The sequence below is a fragment of the Diabrotica virgifera genome, chromosome 8 (assembly GCF_917563875.1).
Source record: "Diabrotica virgifera virgifera chromosome 8, PGI_DIABVI_V3a".
Classification (NCBI taxonomy): Eukaryota; Metazoa; Arthropoda; class Insecta; order Coleoptera; family Chrysomelidae; genus Diabrotica; species Diabrotica virgifera.
This window is the reverse complement of record NC_065450.1, coordinates 79688635-79707773: the sequence shown is the minus strand read 5'-3', so window position 1 is coordinate 79707773 and position 19139 is coordinate 79688635. Positions and strand designations below refer to the sequence as shown.

The window sequence follows — 19139 nt, the reverse complement described above, 5'->3', positions numbered from 1 at the left end:
AAAACGACGGGTTCGTTGGGAAAAATATTCCCGTGAGATTTTTTTGCATAATCACATTCGTGAGACATCCCAGAATAAGGTTCAAGAAGTCGCCCACGTGTAAAGTGGTCCAAATTTTTTTTAACAATTTTTTTTAATCAAATTGCAAAAATTAATATTTTTGGTCCCGACAATTTTTGTAGGTTTTTTTGGACCATTCTGGATAAAAAAGGTCTCATAATTTTTCTCTAAAATTGATCGTTTTCGAGTTATAAGCAATTTAAAGTTGAAAAAAAAACGAAAAATGGTGATTTTCAAGGCTTAATACCTCAGTTAAAAGTTATTATTATGAAAGTCAGAAAGTGACCAGATCAAAGTTTAATGCCCTCCCCCCCCCCCCTACAAGATCCTGAAGAAATTTTTGTCATTATTTTATTAGTATGCTGCTATTTTTAAGTAATAATAATGAGCGCCATGCACGTGTTAGGCGGCCGAAAATGTTGAGTGCGAGAGAGATGCCATTCCGACATTCCAATTGGAGAGGACAAATTGGAAATAAAAAAAATCCAATTGGATTCCAAAAGGTCTTAAGTCAAAAAAGTAAATTTTTCAGGAACGTATTTTTTCTATGTTTAAGAATATAATTAAATGTTACTTTGGAATAGAATCAGTCATGTAATTTGGAGGTTCAAATTCTTGTTTCAAGACAATTTAAAGTAAGATTTGAACACAAAATCATGACTTTTAAGAAGTTAAACATTTGGTTTTTTTTTTTCAAAACGACCTTAAGTCAGTGACTTAAGCACTTTTGGAAAATTCATGTGGGAGAAAACTGCATAGAAAAAGGCATGACTGAAGCACTTTTGGAAAACATTACTGATTTGTAATCTGTATAGTATATTTGACTTAAGCTGTTATGACATGAATTTTTTTCTAATGTTAGAAATGATGCTCTAGAATCAGATCCAACTAAAATCTCAAAATGTGAACAAAATGACTTAAGCCCTTTTGGAATTCACCTCTTCAATTGTGAATCTTACTTGCACTCACATTTACAGCCGCGTCAATACGATCTAACCGCCATTGTTATTAATTAAAAATACCAGCTTAGTAATAAATTTATAACACATATTTCTTCAGGATCATGTAGCGGAGGCTTTAAATTTTGATTTAGTCACTTTCTAACTTTCATAATAATAATTTTTAACCGAATTATTAAGTCTTAAAAAGGGTAATTTTCGCGCTTTTCAAATTTTAAATTGCTTATAACTCGAAAAAAAGTTCAGACAAAAATTATAAGACACCTTTTTTGTCCAAAATGGTCCAAAAAACCTAAAAAAAATTGTCCGAGCCAAAAATATTGATTTTTGCAATTTGATTAAAAAAATAGTTAAAAAAATTTAACCACTTTTCACGTGGACGACTTCTTGAACCTTATTCTGGGATGGTTCACGAATGTGATTATGCAAAAAAATCTCATGGGAATATTTTTTACAACGAACCCGCCGTTTTCACCTTGTCTATATGCAAAGTCCGCAGATAGTGTGCTACTTTGTATATAAACAAAATGACGCCCGAAAATGGTGTTTTTTTTTTATTTTTGCTATATAACTCCAAAGATTTTAACTTTACACCAAAAACACACTAATAAAAATTCACCGCAATTAAATTCTGCATGGATACATGTTTTTCCCGATTTACTTCGACGAAACTTTTCCTCGGAAAATGAGGATTTTTCGGACAAAATCTTTAATTTTCAACTAAAATTTTAGGTAAGTAGTTATTCATCAATAATTAAATAGTTTGGTGACATAAATGCTCTCTAGGTATAGATTATATTTCCAGAAGCCGGTGGAAATAGAATGAACAGTTTATCAACAATTAAATTGTTAATTAAAAATTTACGGTCGCTATAGTAACCACAATAATTATGATACATAGGAATAGCTATGATTTTTGTATAAAAAGCACTACCTAGCTACAGTCGGGAAAATGAAAGAATACCCATGAACGATCACATCAATCACTTATTTTGTATTTGCTGTCTATTTCTATAACGAACGTTTGTTATTTATAGAAAAAGACAGCAAATACAAAATAAGTGATTTATGTGATCGTCCGTGGGTATTGTTTCATTTTTCCGACTGATGTACTTTACAGAATTGAAATTGGACTTTTTAGGCGGCCTCAGGAATATTTTAAAATTATAAACAATTTTTTGGCATATAAACCAATAGAATATCTCGGGAAATATTAAATTAAATATTAAATCGTGAAAACAGTACTAGAAATAATGCAGCAGGGCGCTTCTTTTAAAAGAAAAAACGTTTAATTGCGATGAGTCGTTCCTGAGATAAAACCGGTCAAATGTTAGGAAATAAGGAGTCTAATGCGCATACTCTTATTGAAGGTTTTACTAACTACAGTTTGTGGGCGACTGGTTTCGTCGTTTACAATTTGTACGCCATCATCAGGCTCTTAGAGACTGAACACAGCTAAAAAATAAATGAAGCTGTGTCAAAATACAGTTGCCCTAGGTTAAGTTTTAGGTGTTAGGTTAAACATTAGGTAATAGAACACAGAGGTTGTCACAAAGGTGTTCGAATGAACCAGTACTAATCTGATGTTAACTGTTCTAGTCAGTATATGATATATAAAGTATCAATAATTACAAATATTGGTACTTACATATCAGTACAAGAAGTATACAGTGTACAATATGGTGTTAGTATTGTAACAAATTAGCCCCTGTGTCTTACTAGATTTCTTGAAAACTCTTTCTTTTTAGAGATCTAGTAATACACAGGGGCTAATTTGTTACAGTACTAACACTAGATTGTACACTGTATACTTCTTGTACTGATATGTAAGTACCAATATTTGTAATTATTAATACTTTATATATCATATACTGACTACAACAGTTAACATCAGATTAGTACTGGTCCATTTGAACACCTTTGTGACACCTTCTGTGTTTTATTACCTAATGTTAAATCCAACACCTAAAACTTAACCTAGGGCAACTGTATTTTGACACAGCTTCATTTATTTTTTAGCTTTGTTCAGTTTCTAAGGGCCTGATGATGGCGTACAAATTGTAAACGCCGAAACCGGTCGCCCACAAACTGCAGTTAATAAAACCTTCAATAAGATTATGAGCATTAGACTCCTTATTTCCTTACATTTCACAATGTGCTCATACAAGCAGCTAGTTCATCATTTGAAAACCGGTCAAAGTTGACCGGAATGTACGGCGAAGATATAAACAATATAAATTCGGGTTAAAAACGTCCTCCGACGTTGTCCGATGCCTTGTTGCCAATATCTTCTATCATTGCAGTTTTCATCTTCTAATCCTCGTACACTCATTGATCGTCTTACTCCTTGTATCCATGTCGTTCTTGGCCTTCCTCTTTTTCTGTTTTCTGTGGGTATCCATTTCATAATTTTCTTTGGCAGTCTTTCCTCCCCCATTCTCTGAACATGTCCGTACCACGTTAATTGTTTCTTCTCAATGCATTCTACAACCGTTTCTTGTAAATTCATTCTTCGCTTTACTTCCTCATTTCTAACCCGGTCCAATCTCGATGTTCTACTTGCTCTTCTTAGGGCGTCCATCTCAGTAGCTTCTAATTTTCGTTTTAGGTGTTCCTTTATTCTCCATGTTACGGATCCGTATACCAATGTGCTCTTAATCATGGTGTTGTATATTCGCATTTTTCTTTGTTTCCCTATCTCGGTACTCCATAAAACTCCGTTCAATGATTTAATTATCGCTCTTGCTTTATTTATTCTGCTCTTAATTTGTGCATCGTCAGTACCTTCCTTGTTGAAATTAATGCCCAAATACTTATATTTATCACAGCTAGTTATTTTCTGATTATTGTCCAATATCATATCAGTTGAATCCTCACCTAGGCATAAATATTGTGTTTTTTCTACATTCATCTGCAATCCCCATTTTTCGTATTCTTCCTTCAATTTGCGAGTCATATATTCCAAATCTTCTTTATCGTTTGCACATATTATCTGATCGTCTGCAAACTGAAGGGTGTACAGGCAGGTGTTGTCGTCGATTTGGATGCCCATTCCACTGCATTTTCTTTTCCATATTGCAAGGGCTTTGGCGATATAAATCTTAAACAGACTCGGTGATATGCAACATCCTTGTCGTAGACCTTTGTTGACTGTAAACAAATCTGTTATTTTGTTTCCTAATTTTACTGCAGATTTCATGTCACTGTATAAATTTTGGACAGCTTTTATGAGAGTAAAGTTAATGTTGGAGTTTTGCAGTACTTCCCATAGTTTCGGTATCGGTATATTGTCATACGCTTTTTGTAAATCTATAAAAACTAGGTGTGTTGGCCTATTTCGTTCTAATTTTTTTTCGATGATTTGCTTTAACGAAAATACATTATCCGTACAGGACCTTCCAGCTCTAAACCCGCATTGTTCTTCTTCTTCGTATTCTGAGTATTCTTGTTCAATCAGTTCTCTTAAAATTTTTGTATATACTCTGCTTATTGTATTTGTTACTGATATTCCGCGATAATTGCTACATTTTAGTTTATTGCCCTTTTTATGAATCGATGATATATAAGCTATTTTCCAGTCACTGGGTACATTTTCGCCATTGATGTACTTTGTAAATACATATTCCAGAGATTCGAAAAGTTTTTTAGTTCCATTTTTCAGTAGTTCGGCATTGATTCCACCTGGACCAGGAGATCTTCCATTTTTTAGTTGTTTAATTGCATTTTTAACTGCTACACTGTTTATGTTTATTTCTTCCCCTACAATTTGTATTTCCGTCTCTGTTGGTTGTGAGTATTCGGGCCTTTGTTTAGTTAATAAGTCCTTATAATGTTGAACCCATTTATCTGTTGGTATTAATTGTAGTTTGTCGTTGTGTGTTTCGTTATTCTTGATCTTGTTCAGAAATTTCCATGATTCACTGCATTTTCGTCCTCCCATGTGTGCTTCGATTTCTTGGCACTTTTGATCCCAGGTCTTTCTCTTACTTTGAATGATTTTATGGAAGATATAAACAATGGGATGGTAATTTTTGAACCATCACCTTTTGTATTCAGTCCTCTTTCTCCGCACAAATTTTCATATCTTTAGAAAACTCAGAAGAACATATATTATAATAATAAAAACTATCGATGTTACGAGTGAAAAATGGCAAAAATACCAAAATTCCAATCAAAAATTGGATTGGAGAAAATAGAATCTCAAAGCTCAAAATTGGTATACGTTAAAAAAACGCATTTTTTTGTCTTCCTATTGAGCAATTTTCTTCATTTTTTTTTTGTTTACAAGTAATTTGAATCCATCTAACTAATCCATTATTAAATGCTAAAGTTGCTTTTGTTTTGTTATAATAAATTAGTTTGTTTAGAAAAAAATGAAACTATGTATATGTTTTTTCCAGTTATAGACTTTTTTTTAGATAAACTTACCACAAGTATACCTTTTAACGTTTAAAATACAAATATTCTGCTTTTAAAGCTGTATAATTATTTAAACAATCTTGTTTTAAAAATTGAAAATTTTTGTTATAATAAATAAATAAGTTTATGGTAACAAAACAAAAGCAACTTTGACATTAAATATAATGCGTTAGTTAGGTGGCTCTACTCGGGTTACTTGGGAACAAACGAATACTAAGAAAATGCATTTTTTTAACGTATATCGATTTTGAACTTTGAGATTAAATTTGTTCCAACCTGATTTTTGACTGAAATTTTGGTGTTTTTGATATTTTTCACTCGTAATACTGATAGTTTTTATTATTATAATATATGTTATGAGTCTTTTAAAGATATGGAAATTTGTGTGGAGAAAGAGAACTAAAATAAAAGGTAATGGTTTGAAAATTACCATCCTGTTGTTTATATCTTCGCCGTACATGCCGGTGACCTGTTGTATCTCAGGAACCACTCATCGCAATTAAACGTTTTTTCTTTTATAAGAAGCGTCCTGCCGCGTTTTTTCCTAATCCGTTTTCATAATTTAATTTAATTTAATATTTCCCAAAATATTCTATGTGCTTTTAAGCCAAGAAATTGTTTATAATTTTAAAATATTCCTGAGGCCGCTTAAATAGTCCAATTTCAATTCTGTAAAGTACATTAGACAAATATAGTGCCTTTTTATACAAAAATCATAGTTATTCTTATGCGTTCTAATTTTTATGGTTATTATAGCGACCATCAATTTTTACTTAACAATTTAATTGTTGCTAAACTGTTTATTCAATTTCCATCAGCTTCTGGAAATATAACACTAATAGTCAACAAATAAACAAAAAAAGTTGCGACTGTTAAAATGGCTGTACCGGGGAGTTTAAAGCGTCCTGATGCGAATTCAAACACCAAAATGTTCCACCACGTATATATTTTCCACCATTTTTTCAGGCTAAAAATTTTCATGGATGATTTTCATTCAAAATATTCTTCAATTTTTCTATACAGTGCTCTTCGGATAAAACTATCCCCCTTAAATACCTTTTGAACCACTGACTTTAACAAAAGCGCAAAAACACGTCAAAAAATAATTGAAGGGGGAGAAATTATGCCATATTTAAGCTTGCTGGGAAAGAAACTCTTTCACCCCCGTACCATCCCTTAATTTTTTTAAATTACTTCCACCTTTTTTAATTTGATATTTGGATTCTCCTCTTTGTACTGATTTCAAGAATGTATAACACATGATGCTTATAGTGATTATTTTATAAGAAAAATAATTACAAAAGCAAGTAAACTGGATTGAAAAAATAGTACATCTCTATCAAATACTTTATTACTTGCAGGTAGTCATTCGTTCCAAAGCCCCAGCAGGTATTGATCTTAAGCTCCAGTCTGTTAGCAATTATTCTCATAGAGAGCATCTATAAATGAAATAGCAAAATAATAGGATTGTAGTTTCCAATGTCTGTTTAGAGAAATATATACGCGTGTTATCATAACAGCACTATTCCATTTTTTTGGTGTAATTTCTTCAAAGACGAAGGCATCATAAAAAAATTTTAATCCTTTTATGACACATTTTCTACTAGTTTTCTCATTTTACGTACAATGTTATCTTGTTTAGATGTTTTGTTGTTCTTCATACCTTTAAAGCTGATTCAATTTCCACTTCGGTTATATCCGGAAGTTCCTCGGATCATCGATTCTGTATTAGTGGGAGTACTACTTCTGGAGTGGAATCATCTAAACTGTATAATATTTTTCGATGGTTCTCTTCGATGATTTTTAGGATCTTATTTACGGTACATTCCATGTCAAATCACTCAGGCAGAAAATTTTGGATCTCCGATTTGTCTGAAAATTGGTATATAGCTTCTGCGGGACGTAAAAATAAGATATTTAAAGTCAAAAAATCTTCTTCTTCTTTTTTTCTCAAAATGTTATTTTATGCGATTTTACAGTGATTTGGTGTTTATTTAAAAAAATTTGCATTTTCTGTCGTAAAGTATCAATGAAAAACATAATATTTTAATAGAAAGAACTCAAAAATTTCATTATATGTCATTATAACAAGTTATTTTGAATCAAAACAAGTTTTTGATCAAATTTTATACTGTAAAAAACGTTAAAATACCGTTTTTTACATTTTCCTCCATTCCCAAAATAAATTATCATCGATTTGGCTGAAAATTTGCCCACAGATAGCCAAAAGATAGGACTTTAAGTGGTTAGAAGGATTTAAATTATATTTCAATACCAAAAAAGTTACATGCAGTAATATCAGACTCAAAAGTATATATTAGTCCAGTCGGGATAGCATTTGATCTTGGATGCCGAGCTGCCCAAAATTTTATTTTTCTGATCTTTAGGGGAGTCAATAGTAGCCTAAATTTAAAATCACGAATGAATTCCTCCGTTACGTTAGCCGCCATCTTGATTTTAAAGGAGAACCTTTTTTGCTCAATATCTCCGCCATTTTTAAAATTTCGACAAAAATGGTAGGAACTGAAATTGTTCCAAATAAATCGTATTTACAATTATTACAATTTCTTTTTAACAATTTTTGTCGTGAGGTCGATATTTTCGAGTTAATTGTACTTACAGTAGACGCCTATATTTTTGACTATAATATTGCATGTAACTTTTTTGGTATTAGTCCAGAAAGCCACTGCGCATCCGCTAGAAAAAATATTCTAATTCGTATTTTTTGCACAATCTTACTCAAAAAGGACTCCTTTTAACAAAATTTGCATGTTGCCAGGACCAAAAGGTAGTCAAAAATTTTTTAAACGTTTTTTTTTTTGTTTTTTTTTTTTCTAAAATTATTTTTTTTTTGCATGGAAAAAAGTTTTTTTTAGGTTTTTTGGATCATTCCAAACAGAAAAGGTCTTTAGTGACTTTTCTCTAAAAATGATAGTTTTTGACATATAAGCGATTAAAAATTGAAAAATTGCGAAATCGGCCATTTTTAACCCTCAAAAACTATGTGAAAAACTGAAAATTTGAATGTTGCCAGGGTAGGTATATATTTTCTAAACATCGATTGATGAAATCCCGAAGAGTTTTTTGCAATACAATATTCAAAACTCCTTTGTTTTTTAATTGCTAATCAAGCGTGCGCGACACTATTTTCCACCGACAGTATGTTGCAAATGAAAGGAATAAATTCGTTATTTCCTAAACCGGCGAGATTAAGGAAAAATCCCGAAACAGGTCGATTTTTATTTTTAAGGTATGATATTGTGGCATATATGGTATACTAGTGACGTCATCCGTCTGGGCGTGATGACGTAATCGATGATTTTTTTAAATGAGAATAGGGGTCGTGTGGTAGCTCATTTGAAAGGCTCTTCAATTCTCTATTCAGTAATGAAAACATTTACATAATTATTTATACAGTGTGTCTTTCTACTTATGTTTTTGTCAAATAATTTAATTTAATAAAAATTTTTTGGACACCCTGTATAAATAATTATGTAAATGTTTATATTACTGAATAGAGAATTGAAGAACCTTTCAAATGAGCTAGCACACGACCCCTATTCTCATTTAAAAAAATCATCGGTTACGTCATCACGTCCAGATGGATGACGTCACTAGTATACCATATATGCCACAATATCATAACTTAAAAATAAAAATCGACCTGTTTCGGGATTTTTCCTTAAAGCCGCCAGTTTATGAAATAACGAATTTATTCCTTTCATTTGCACCATACTGTCGGTGGAAAATAGTGCCGCGCACGCTTGATTAGCAATTAAAAAACAAAGGAGTTTTGAATATTGTATTGCAAAAAACTCTTCGGGATTTCATCAATCGATGTTTAAACAATATGTACCTACCTTGGCAACATTAAAATTTTCAGTTTTTCACATAGTTTTTGAGGGTTAAAAATGCCCGATTTCGCAATTTTTCAATTTTTAATCGCTTATATGTCAAAAACTATCATTTTTAGAGAAAAGTCACTAAAGACCTTTTCTGTTTGGAATGATCCAAAAAACCTAAAAAAAACTTTTTTCCATGCAAAAAAAATAATTTTAGAAAAAAAAACAAAAAAAACGTTTAAAAAATTTTTGACCACCTTTTGGTCCTGGCAACATGCAAATTTGTTAAAAGGAGTCCTTTTTGAGTAAGATTGTGCAAAAAATCCGAATTAGAATATTTTTCCTAGCGGATGCGCAGTGGCTTTCTGGACTATATTGTAATATAATTCAAATCCTTCTCACCACTTAAAGTCCTATGTTTTGTCTATCTGTGGGCAAATTTTCAGCCAAATCGATTATGATGTATTTTGGGAATGGAGAAAAATGTAAAAAACGGTATTTTAACGTTTTCTACACTAAAAAAATTTAATCAAAAGCTTGTTTTGAATCAAAGTAACTTGTTATAATGCCATATAATGACATTTTTAAGCCCCTTCTATTAAAATATTATGTTTTCCATTGATATTTTACGATAGAAAATGCAAATTTGTATAAATAAACACCAAATCACTGTAAAATCGCATAAAATAACATTTTGAGAAAAAAGAAGAAGATTTTTTGACCTTAAATATCTTATTTTTACGTCCCGCAGAAGCTATATACCAATTTTCAGAAAAATCGGAGGTCCAAAATTTTTTTTGCTCCAAAATTGAGTGATTTGGAATGGAATGACCCTTACATAATTTCGTTTGGCATCTAATATTTCTGTTTATATTTATATTTTTATTTTATGACTGTGCACTCACTTGACTTTAAGTATATACCTACTCCGAACACTGCATATGCTTTTATCATGTATAAGCTGTAATTCGATGCGTTTAGATAACAGCTAGTTATAGGTCTGGATCCCGCGTATGAAAAAAAAGTTGATTAATAGCAAGCTGAAAATTTGTTAATAGCGTAAGGGTGTCTAGTTGGATAAACTTTGATATATGGGAACACTGGAACAGAGGCAGTTTTAATTGTGGAACAGGTTAAAAATTTGGAACGGTCACACCACGAGAACGGTACTTATATTTTGTCCGACAGAACAGACTTAAACTCTTCGAACAGAGATTAAACTCTCATGCAAAAATCAGACTGCTATTTATCACCAAACGGGCGTTTTGATGAGTGGAACATGTGGAATATGTCAAATGACAGGAATTATGACAGGTGATAAATAGCAGTCTGATTTTTGCATGAGAGTTTAATCTCTGTTCGGAGAGTTTAAGTCTGTTCTGTTGGACAAAATAAATGTGCCGTTTTCGTGGTGTGACCGTTCCAAATTTTTAACCTGTTCCACAATTAAAATTGCCCCTGTTCCAGTGTTCCCATATATCAAAGTTTATCCGACTAGACACCCTTAAGCTATTAACAAATTTTCAGCTTGCTATTAATCAACTTTTTTTTCATACGCGGGATCCAGACCTATTATTCAAATTGACGTTATCTAAATCAGTTACATAAACTAAAGAATTTTAGTCGGTTTTTGCAACCAATTAGTGATTCTAATTCAGATGTGCCGATTCCTAAATTAAAAGTCAGACTTAAAAGGTCGAAGAACGCTATAAAGCAATTCGACTATTTACAAGATATAATTGAGGCATCTTTGGATGAAATAACTAAGGATACGATTGCATATCGCGAGGAATTTAAGTATTCCTATTTTTCTACAATTACGAAGGCTCACAGCTTCTTATCTGCTGCCAAGAATCAAGCATCCCAAAACCCACCGCAGTTGTGTGCTTTAACTGTTCATCTGCCATCCATTCATCGGCCAAAATTTTCTGGTAATTAAGAAAACTGACTTAAATTCCGCGATTCTTTCGATTTACTAATAAATTTAAATTCTAGTATTAGTGATATTCAAAAATTCCACTACTTGAGGTATGGTGCTTGGCGGGAAACGCAGAAAAAGTTATCAATTCTCTCACAGGTTCAGCTCCTAACTTTCGTGTAGCATGGAACCTTCTATGTCAAAGGTTTACAAATAGACAACTTCTTATTCATAAACCATTTTAGGTCTATTTTGAATCTCAAGCAAGATAAAAAAGTTCTTCTTCATTTCGCCAACTCAATGATACTGTATCCAGCAAGATCTATTCAATCACTGGGTGAGTCTATGAGTAAATGAGAGACATTAGTCACTTATACCCTGGAAAGAGTGGATACAGACACTCCAAAGGAATGGGAGAAAATTAATCAAGAATATCCCACTTTCGATGAGTTTCTCGACTTTCTAAGAAGCAAAGCGGATGTTTTGGAGAATATTGGGCAATCGATTTGAATAAGCAAGCCATCATCATTTAAAATCAATCATTGTCGAGCTCCAAATAATAGATACAAACTATCGGATAGCCGTGCATTAGTATCAATTCATCAGGCTTCATTTCATGCGTGTTGTGTAATGGAAAACGTAAAATTTAAATAAACGACGATTTTTTTAGGCTAGATGTACAGAGGCCAATTGATGAAACAGATAGATTGTCTTTGTGCTTTAATTGTCTGTGTGCAAACCGTAACAGTAATTCTTGTAAATTCGGCAAGTGTAAAAAGTGCCAGAAAAATACAATACTCTCTGACATATTGATAACTATAATACATCTAACAGCAGCAATGACAACGTTTCTCATCACGTACCCAATCACAATGTTTCTCTTTCCAATGTTGTTGTTCAAAACACTAGTGTGTTACTCTCTACGGTAAAGATGCAAGTTTAAGCTGAATTTGGTAATGTGCATTTCTACAGAATAGTCTTAGATAGTGGCTGTCAGTCAAATTTCGTGACATCTCGTCGTGTAAAATACTTGCATTTAAGCAAAAGTCTAACAAACATATGTGTCTTTGGCCTTAGGCAATCTACTTCAAACATCAAATTTAAAACAACAGCTGAAAGAGAGTTCATTCATAATCAGTTTAGATTGTCTTTAACGTGCCAGTAACTATACAAAATATAGATGATTTTTTTTGTTTCAGATTGATACAACAACAGTAAAACCAGAATCTACTACAACATTATTTCGTCCACTTCACCTGCCACTACCGAATCCAGAAGACAATTTGCCACAATGTTGTTTAAATACTTTTAACTCTAGACGATCTTTAATAACTAGTCCCAATTTTCCATACACCCTCAACCAAAAACTTGACTGTAAAATAACAATCCAAAAGGCAACAAAAAATATATGTAGACTAAAACTCTCGTTCTTGTTCTTTTGGTTGGGATCAGCCAATAAAAACAGTTGTCCTTATGGATGGTTAAGAGTTGATGGAAAGTTTATTTGTGGGTGTAATCAGGATCTGAAGCTAACAACTACGTTTGATGGTGAAAACGTAAAAGAACTGGTCTTTAGAAGTGAAGGTGTCAATCTAAACTCCCAAAGTGGATTTGTTATTGAAGTAGTCCAAGATGAATGCCCAACAAAATACTACCCAGGATACATTCAAAATTTACCATCTGTATATAGAAACTATAGATTTAATAGGCAGAATGGAGTACAACAATATAATTCAATGAGTGTCAACAGGAATGACGAGCAACCTTACATAGAAACTGCAAAGCTAATCCACGAGAAGACTGAAGAAGTTGACAATCAAAACTTGAGTTCAAAGTTTGTACAAGGTCCAAAACTCATAAAAAGCTTTTACCTTTTTTCAGAACCAGATTATAACTCTGCACCTGAACAACCTATCGAACCAGAACCCACTACTTTTATAGATACTAGCACTGTATCTGTAATAGCAACTAGTATAAACCACCAAGAATGTACATATTGGAATAACGTTCAAATTAACAAGTTATGTTATGCCTATGGCAACAATTTACAAACCTGTAAAAGAACGTCTGGTAGTCACCAGCAAAAGGATGTCTTGCCAAAGAGTAACTGTGTCGAACTGGACTATGTTCGTGGTTATTTAAAAAGCCCAGGATATCCATTTTATTATCCTAAACTTTTAAATACATGTTACAGGTAAGTGTAAATATTTTTGTACATTTCTGCACAAACAAAAAATTCTTATCGCAAGTTTTGTATACCCTACTTCATCTTTTTTCCTTCACTCTTTTAAAAAACTGTTCAAATAATTATTCAAATCAACGAAAGTTATTGATGAATGTTGTTCTGAAGCCATTTCCTTGTGGCATTTTTATAATTAACTATTTTGATTGGGAAATAAGCCACAATTAAATTGAAAAACTAATTATAATTTGTATTAACGTTTCGACGCCCAAATCGGATGTCGTTGTTAAAAATTATCAGTAATATTTTGTATTTTGACAACGACATCGGATTTGGGCGTCGAAACGTTAATAAAATTAGTTTTTCAATTTAATTGTGGCTTATTTCCCAATCAAAATTCTTGATGAATGGCATAAAACTATTACTAAGAAGAGCCAAAAAAAAACAAGATCTAGAAATTTCGGATATATAGCCTTACCCAGAAGTTCCCACTTTGGATCCGTACCTATTACCCTAGTCAATCTGGAAAAAAATCATTGATTTCACGTAAAAATGTTCTACATGGTTTTGAAGGCTCTAAATGGTAGATGAAGGATAACTGATGATAATTCCGTGAAGAGTGAAGACATGCAGCTAATTTTGCATTGTTTTTTTTTTCTTAAACAATTATAAAGAATGAAAAAATCAGTTTTTTGACCATAAAGCGTTTCTTTTTTTCTTGTGCATTTTAGAGAAAAATGTTTCAAATAGACGTTGTATGCCTTAAACAGTTCATTAATTTTCTAGTACATATCGTCCCTGTCATTTCCAACTATCGAATGTGAAAAGTGGTACTTTTCAGGAGAGCAAAATAACTCTTTTTTAGAGACTCCTAAATCAGCGTATTGACAAATAAAAAAAATTTTATATTTTTTGTATGTAATGTTTAATCCTTGTTAGATTGATGAAAAATTTGAACTGCTTATCATCTTTTCCTTTCCAAAAAACCACATTCGTTACTTTGCTTTTTGTATTAATCAAAGATTTGTTTCAGTCCGATGTTTCAAAGTAGCAAATGTATGATAGCGAATAACTGTATAATCAAATAATGAAAATCCGTTAAAATGAAATCATAAACTTCCTCACAAGAATTTCTTGCAAGCGATACTGAAACAAAATTTGCACAAATTGTAAACACGTGCATTTTGTTTTTCACAGCAGTTTATCAGTTTCGACAGTTTACAGATTATAATTAAATAACTGTTATAAATTACAACACAAACTAACGAGTTTGACACATTCGACATTTAGCGTTGTAGAAGTAGCGTCCATAAAGTAACGCATAAATTCATTATTTCGTAAACCGGCGACTTACAGGAAAAATTCCGAAACAGGTCGATTTTTATTTTTAACTTCCGATTTTTTGGCGTATATATCATGCTAGTGACGTCATCCATCTAAGCATGATGACGTAATCGATGATTTTTTAAATGAGAATAAGGGTAATGTGATAGCTCATTTGAAAGGGCATTCAAGTCTCTATTCACTAATATAAAAATTAATATAATTAAAAAACATTTTTTTAATTAAAATAATTGAGACAAAAAGAAGAATACATGCAATTTATTTAACTTAAAATACCGTTTTAATGTTGTCAGAAAACAGGAAAAAATGTTTATTTAATAAATAAATATTGTTTTTCGCTTAAATTCAATGTTAAAGCTGCCACCCACCTGCCTCTTATCACTTTGAACATTTCGTTTAAACGAAAATCAATGTTTATTTATCAAATAAAATTTTTTCTGTTTTCTGACAGCAGTAAAATGTATTAGAATTAAATAAATTACATACATTTATCTTTTTCTGTTAATTAATTTAATTTAAAAAGAAAATGTTTGGACATCCTGTATAAATAATTATGTCAATGTTTATATTAGTGAATAGGGAATTAAATATCCTTTCAGATGAGCTGTCACATGACCCCTATTCTCATTTAAAAAAATTATCGGTTACGTCATCACGCCCAGATGGATGAAGTCACTAGTATGATATATATTCCAAAAAATTATAAGTTAAAAATAAAAATTGACCTATTTCGGGATTTTTCCTTAAAGTCGCCGGTTTACGAAATAACGAATTTATGCGATATTTTATGGACGCACTGTATATACCTTTAGTGATATTTATACAAAACAAAAGTATCAAATATACCATTTTCGTCAGTTTGCAGTCAACCAAATAGAAAAATGTTCATATTCGATGGTTTAAACAGCATATTTCTCGCGCTCCTAATGACAATAACGAGAATTTGACACAAGATGTATGACGTATAATGCGAGGAAAAGGTATCGAATCTGAAAAACCCGATTTTTCACATTCGATGGCTGGAAATAGGTCCATGTCACCAGCCCCCCCTTTTTCGATTTGAGGGTCGAAAAAAGCTCATTCGTTTGTATTGCGTTAGTACTGGATTGTATCACCCTTCATTCGTTTGTACTGCCCCCACCCTTTTAAATCTGCCTGGAGGGGCTGGTGACATGCCATCCCCCCCTTTTTCGATTTGAGGGTCGAAAAAAAGCTCATTCGTTTGTATTGCGTTAGTACTGGATTGTATCACCTTTCATTCGTTTGTACTCCCCCCACCCTTTTATATCTGCCTGGAGGGGCTGGTGACATGCCATCCCCCCTTTTTTGATCTGGGGGTCCGGGATGGGTATGTTCGTTTGTACTGCGTTAGTATCGGATTGTATCGCCTTTATTTTGTTTGTACCCCCCTAACCCGTCTAGATTGGCCTGGGGGGGCCAGTGACATGCTACCCCTCTACTCTGCACTTTTTGCCATCTAACGTCGAAAATAGGCTATTTCGTTTGTACTGCGTTAGTACTGGATTGTATCATCCTTCATTCGATTGTACTGCCCCCACCCTTTTAAATCTCCCTGGAGGGGCTGGTGACATGCTATCCCCCCTTTTTCGATCTGGTGGTCCGGGATGGGTATGTTCGTTTGTACTGCGTTAGTATCGGATTGTACCGCTCTTATATTCTTTGTACTGCCCCCACGCTTTTAAATCTGTCTGGAGGGGCTGGTGACATGCTATCCCCCCCTTTTTCGATCTGGGGTTCCGGGATGGGCACGTTCGTTTGTACTGCGTTAGTATCGGATTGTATCGCCTTTATTTTGTTTGTACCACCCCCACCCGTCTAGATTGGTCTGGGGGGGCCAGCGACATGCTACCACTCTACTCTGCACTATTTGCCATCTGACGTCGAAAATAGGCTATTTCGTTTGTACTGCGTTAGTACTGGATTGTATCACCCTTTATTCGTTTGTATTGCCCTCACCCTTTTAAATCTGCCTGGAGGGGCTGGTGACATGCTATCCCCTCCTTTTTCGATCTCGGGGTCCAGAATGGGTATGTTCGTTTGTACTGCGTTAGTATCGGATTGTATCGCCCTTATTTTGTTTGTACTGCCCCCACCCTCTTAAATCTGTCTGGAGGGGCTGGTGACATGCTATCCCCCCTTTTTCCATCTGGGGGTACGGGATGAGTATGTTCGTTTGTACTGCGTTAGTATCGAATTGTATCGCCCTTATTTTGTTTGTACCGCCCCCACCCGTCTTGATTGGCCTGAGAGGGGCAGTGACATGCTACCCCCTACTCTGCACTCTTTGCCATTTGAACGTCGAAAATAGGCTATTTCGTTTGTACTGCGTTAGCGTCGGATTGTACCGCCCTTATTTTATTTGTACCACCTCCACCCTTCTACATTTAAAACAGGGGAGGATTAGTGCTAGGAGTAAGGACACAAAATCAGCCAAACCTTGCACATAGTAACAACGCGGATGTAAACTTTGGTAAATTCGTCACAAATGTAACGAATTACATTTTGAAACTGAAAAACAGGCTTGCAAGCCACTCTCTCTGCATGGGGAATGGAAAGTTATCCCCTCAGTTGGATCTTCGAGTAGTTTTACGCTACAGATTTGAAAAATGGTACATGTATTTGTTGGAGATATTTTCCATTTTCGATCCATTTTCGATCACAAATCATAGGAGCGACCTTCCTTTTTCCTACAAGGGAGAAAGGACATCGCACACATCTTATGGAAAATATAATGTCACTCAAATTCAATAAAATTTATACCATTAGATTCGTTTTAATATAACGATCAATTCTTATCATTGCGCCAACTCTTAATTATGATTAATTACGGCGCAAATTGCAATTAAAGTTTATCGAAATCACATTTTTGGAGTCCATAAAATGTTAGTTTACAATCATTATTGCTCTGAGTGCTATTCATAACAGCTTAAATCCCGCTGGGCCTAAGCGGATTAGTGAAACTAATCCGCTGATTTATGGAGTACCGAAAATCTGGGTATTTTAAAATATTTTTTCTCTCTCTAACTTATGTACCTACCCATTTGATCTCAGATTTATTTATATCAATTTCTGCTCTTATTTTTGAAAATAGAGAGTTGGCGCAATGATAAGATTTGATCGTTAATTTAAAACGAATCTATTGGTATACATTTTATTGAATTTGAGTGACATTCTATTTTCCATAAGATGTGTGCGATGTCCTTTATCCATCCACTTAATTAATTTCACAGTTTCACACGCTATTGATATGACACTCAAAGATCTCATGCGGCGCATCCCGAAATGAGCTCTTCGTTGTCCAATTTCAACCTCGATGTCTTCCCATTGGGGTAAAACCCACTTTGTAACAAGCGCGGATCCAAGGAGGGGGGCAATGGAGTCGATGCCCCCCCCCCCTTTGAGACGTCGCCTGGTCATACTGACACCTTTTTTAAGAAAGAGATAATTCCGATTGAAAATAACTGAATAACTGAAACATAAATACGGCAGAATTCCTTGGAATCGAAAAGTATTAAAAGCAGTGGCGGTTATCCCTTTAGGTCAATTGGTCAATGACCTCCCTGTAATAATTGTACAATCAAACGATTATAATGGAATTATTTCCTTAAAAAAAGAAAATTTTCTGTATTAAAAATGTTCGGAATACAATAGTATCGTTCAAAGTTAAATTTTGCTTTTATTGTATTGATTTTTCAGTCATTTTGTTGTTGTAAAATATAGCGACAAAGATGCCGCCAAAAGATTACCGATAAATAAACATGAAATACGAGCTGTTTGACAGTACCGAAAAGCCAAATTTATCTTTGACTGAAACTACCGCAATATTACTCTTAAACTGCTAAATACGAACATTCACGATGGTCAAGAAATTTATTTGACCTCACTGTGAGAATACAGCACTGGGATTCCGAACGTTCACATAAATACGCTCTTATATGCAAGTTGGTACCATCGTGGTCATTGACCGTAGACCTTAAATCTACGGTTGAGACGTGACTATCTACGCAGGGAGTAAGATTAGTTCGGAATTTACAAAGTTAAGTTAAGTGCGTTCGTGAGATTAATATTATTTTATTATAGATTTTTATAAAATGTCGGTAGTGGTTAGTATACATGAACTCCAACGCCAAATGAAATTAAATTGAAGAAGAATCGATTTACTTTTTAAATCCGCATAAAAATGTAAGTTTTTATTTATTTTAGGTTTTGAGTTTAAGTAGGTTGTTGATATTCTGGCTATTATAATTACATATTATATCATACTATTTATCTGATTTATTTGACAATTAGTAATGAAGACTTGTTCCTTTTACTTATTTCATATTTACTTGTCAAATAAAGATCCGCTTAAATTTAAACAACATATTGCAAAATAAGTTATAAGAAACCAATAC

At 33.3% G+C, this 19139-nt stretch overlaps 1 protein-coding gene across 1 annotated transcript in view; it reads left to right on the top strand.

Moving 5' to 3' along the window:
- LOC126890730 (uncharacterized) overlaps positions 1–19139 on the top strand; it is a 101563-nt gene that overhangs the window by 21499 nt on the left and 60925 nt on the right. Inside the window, exon 2 of the mRNA XM_050659900.1 lies at positions 12398–13392. Within this exon, the coding sequence (XP_050515857.1) occupies positions 12398–13392 (995 nt within the window). The remainder of the gene's footprint in view (positions 1–12397; positions 13393–19139) is intronic.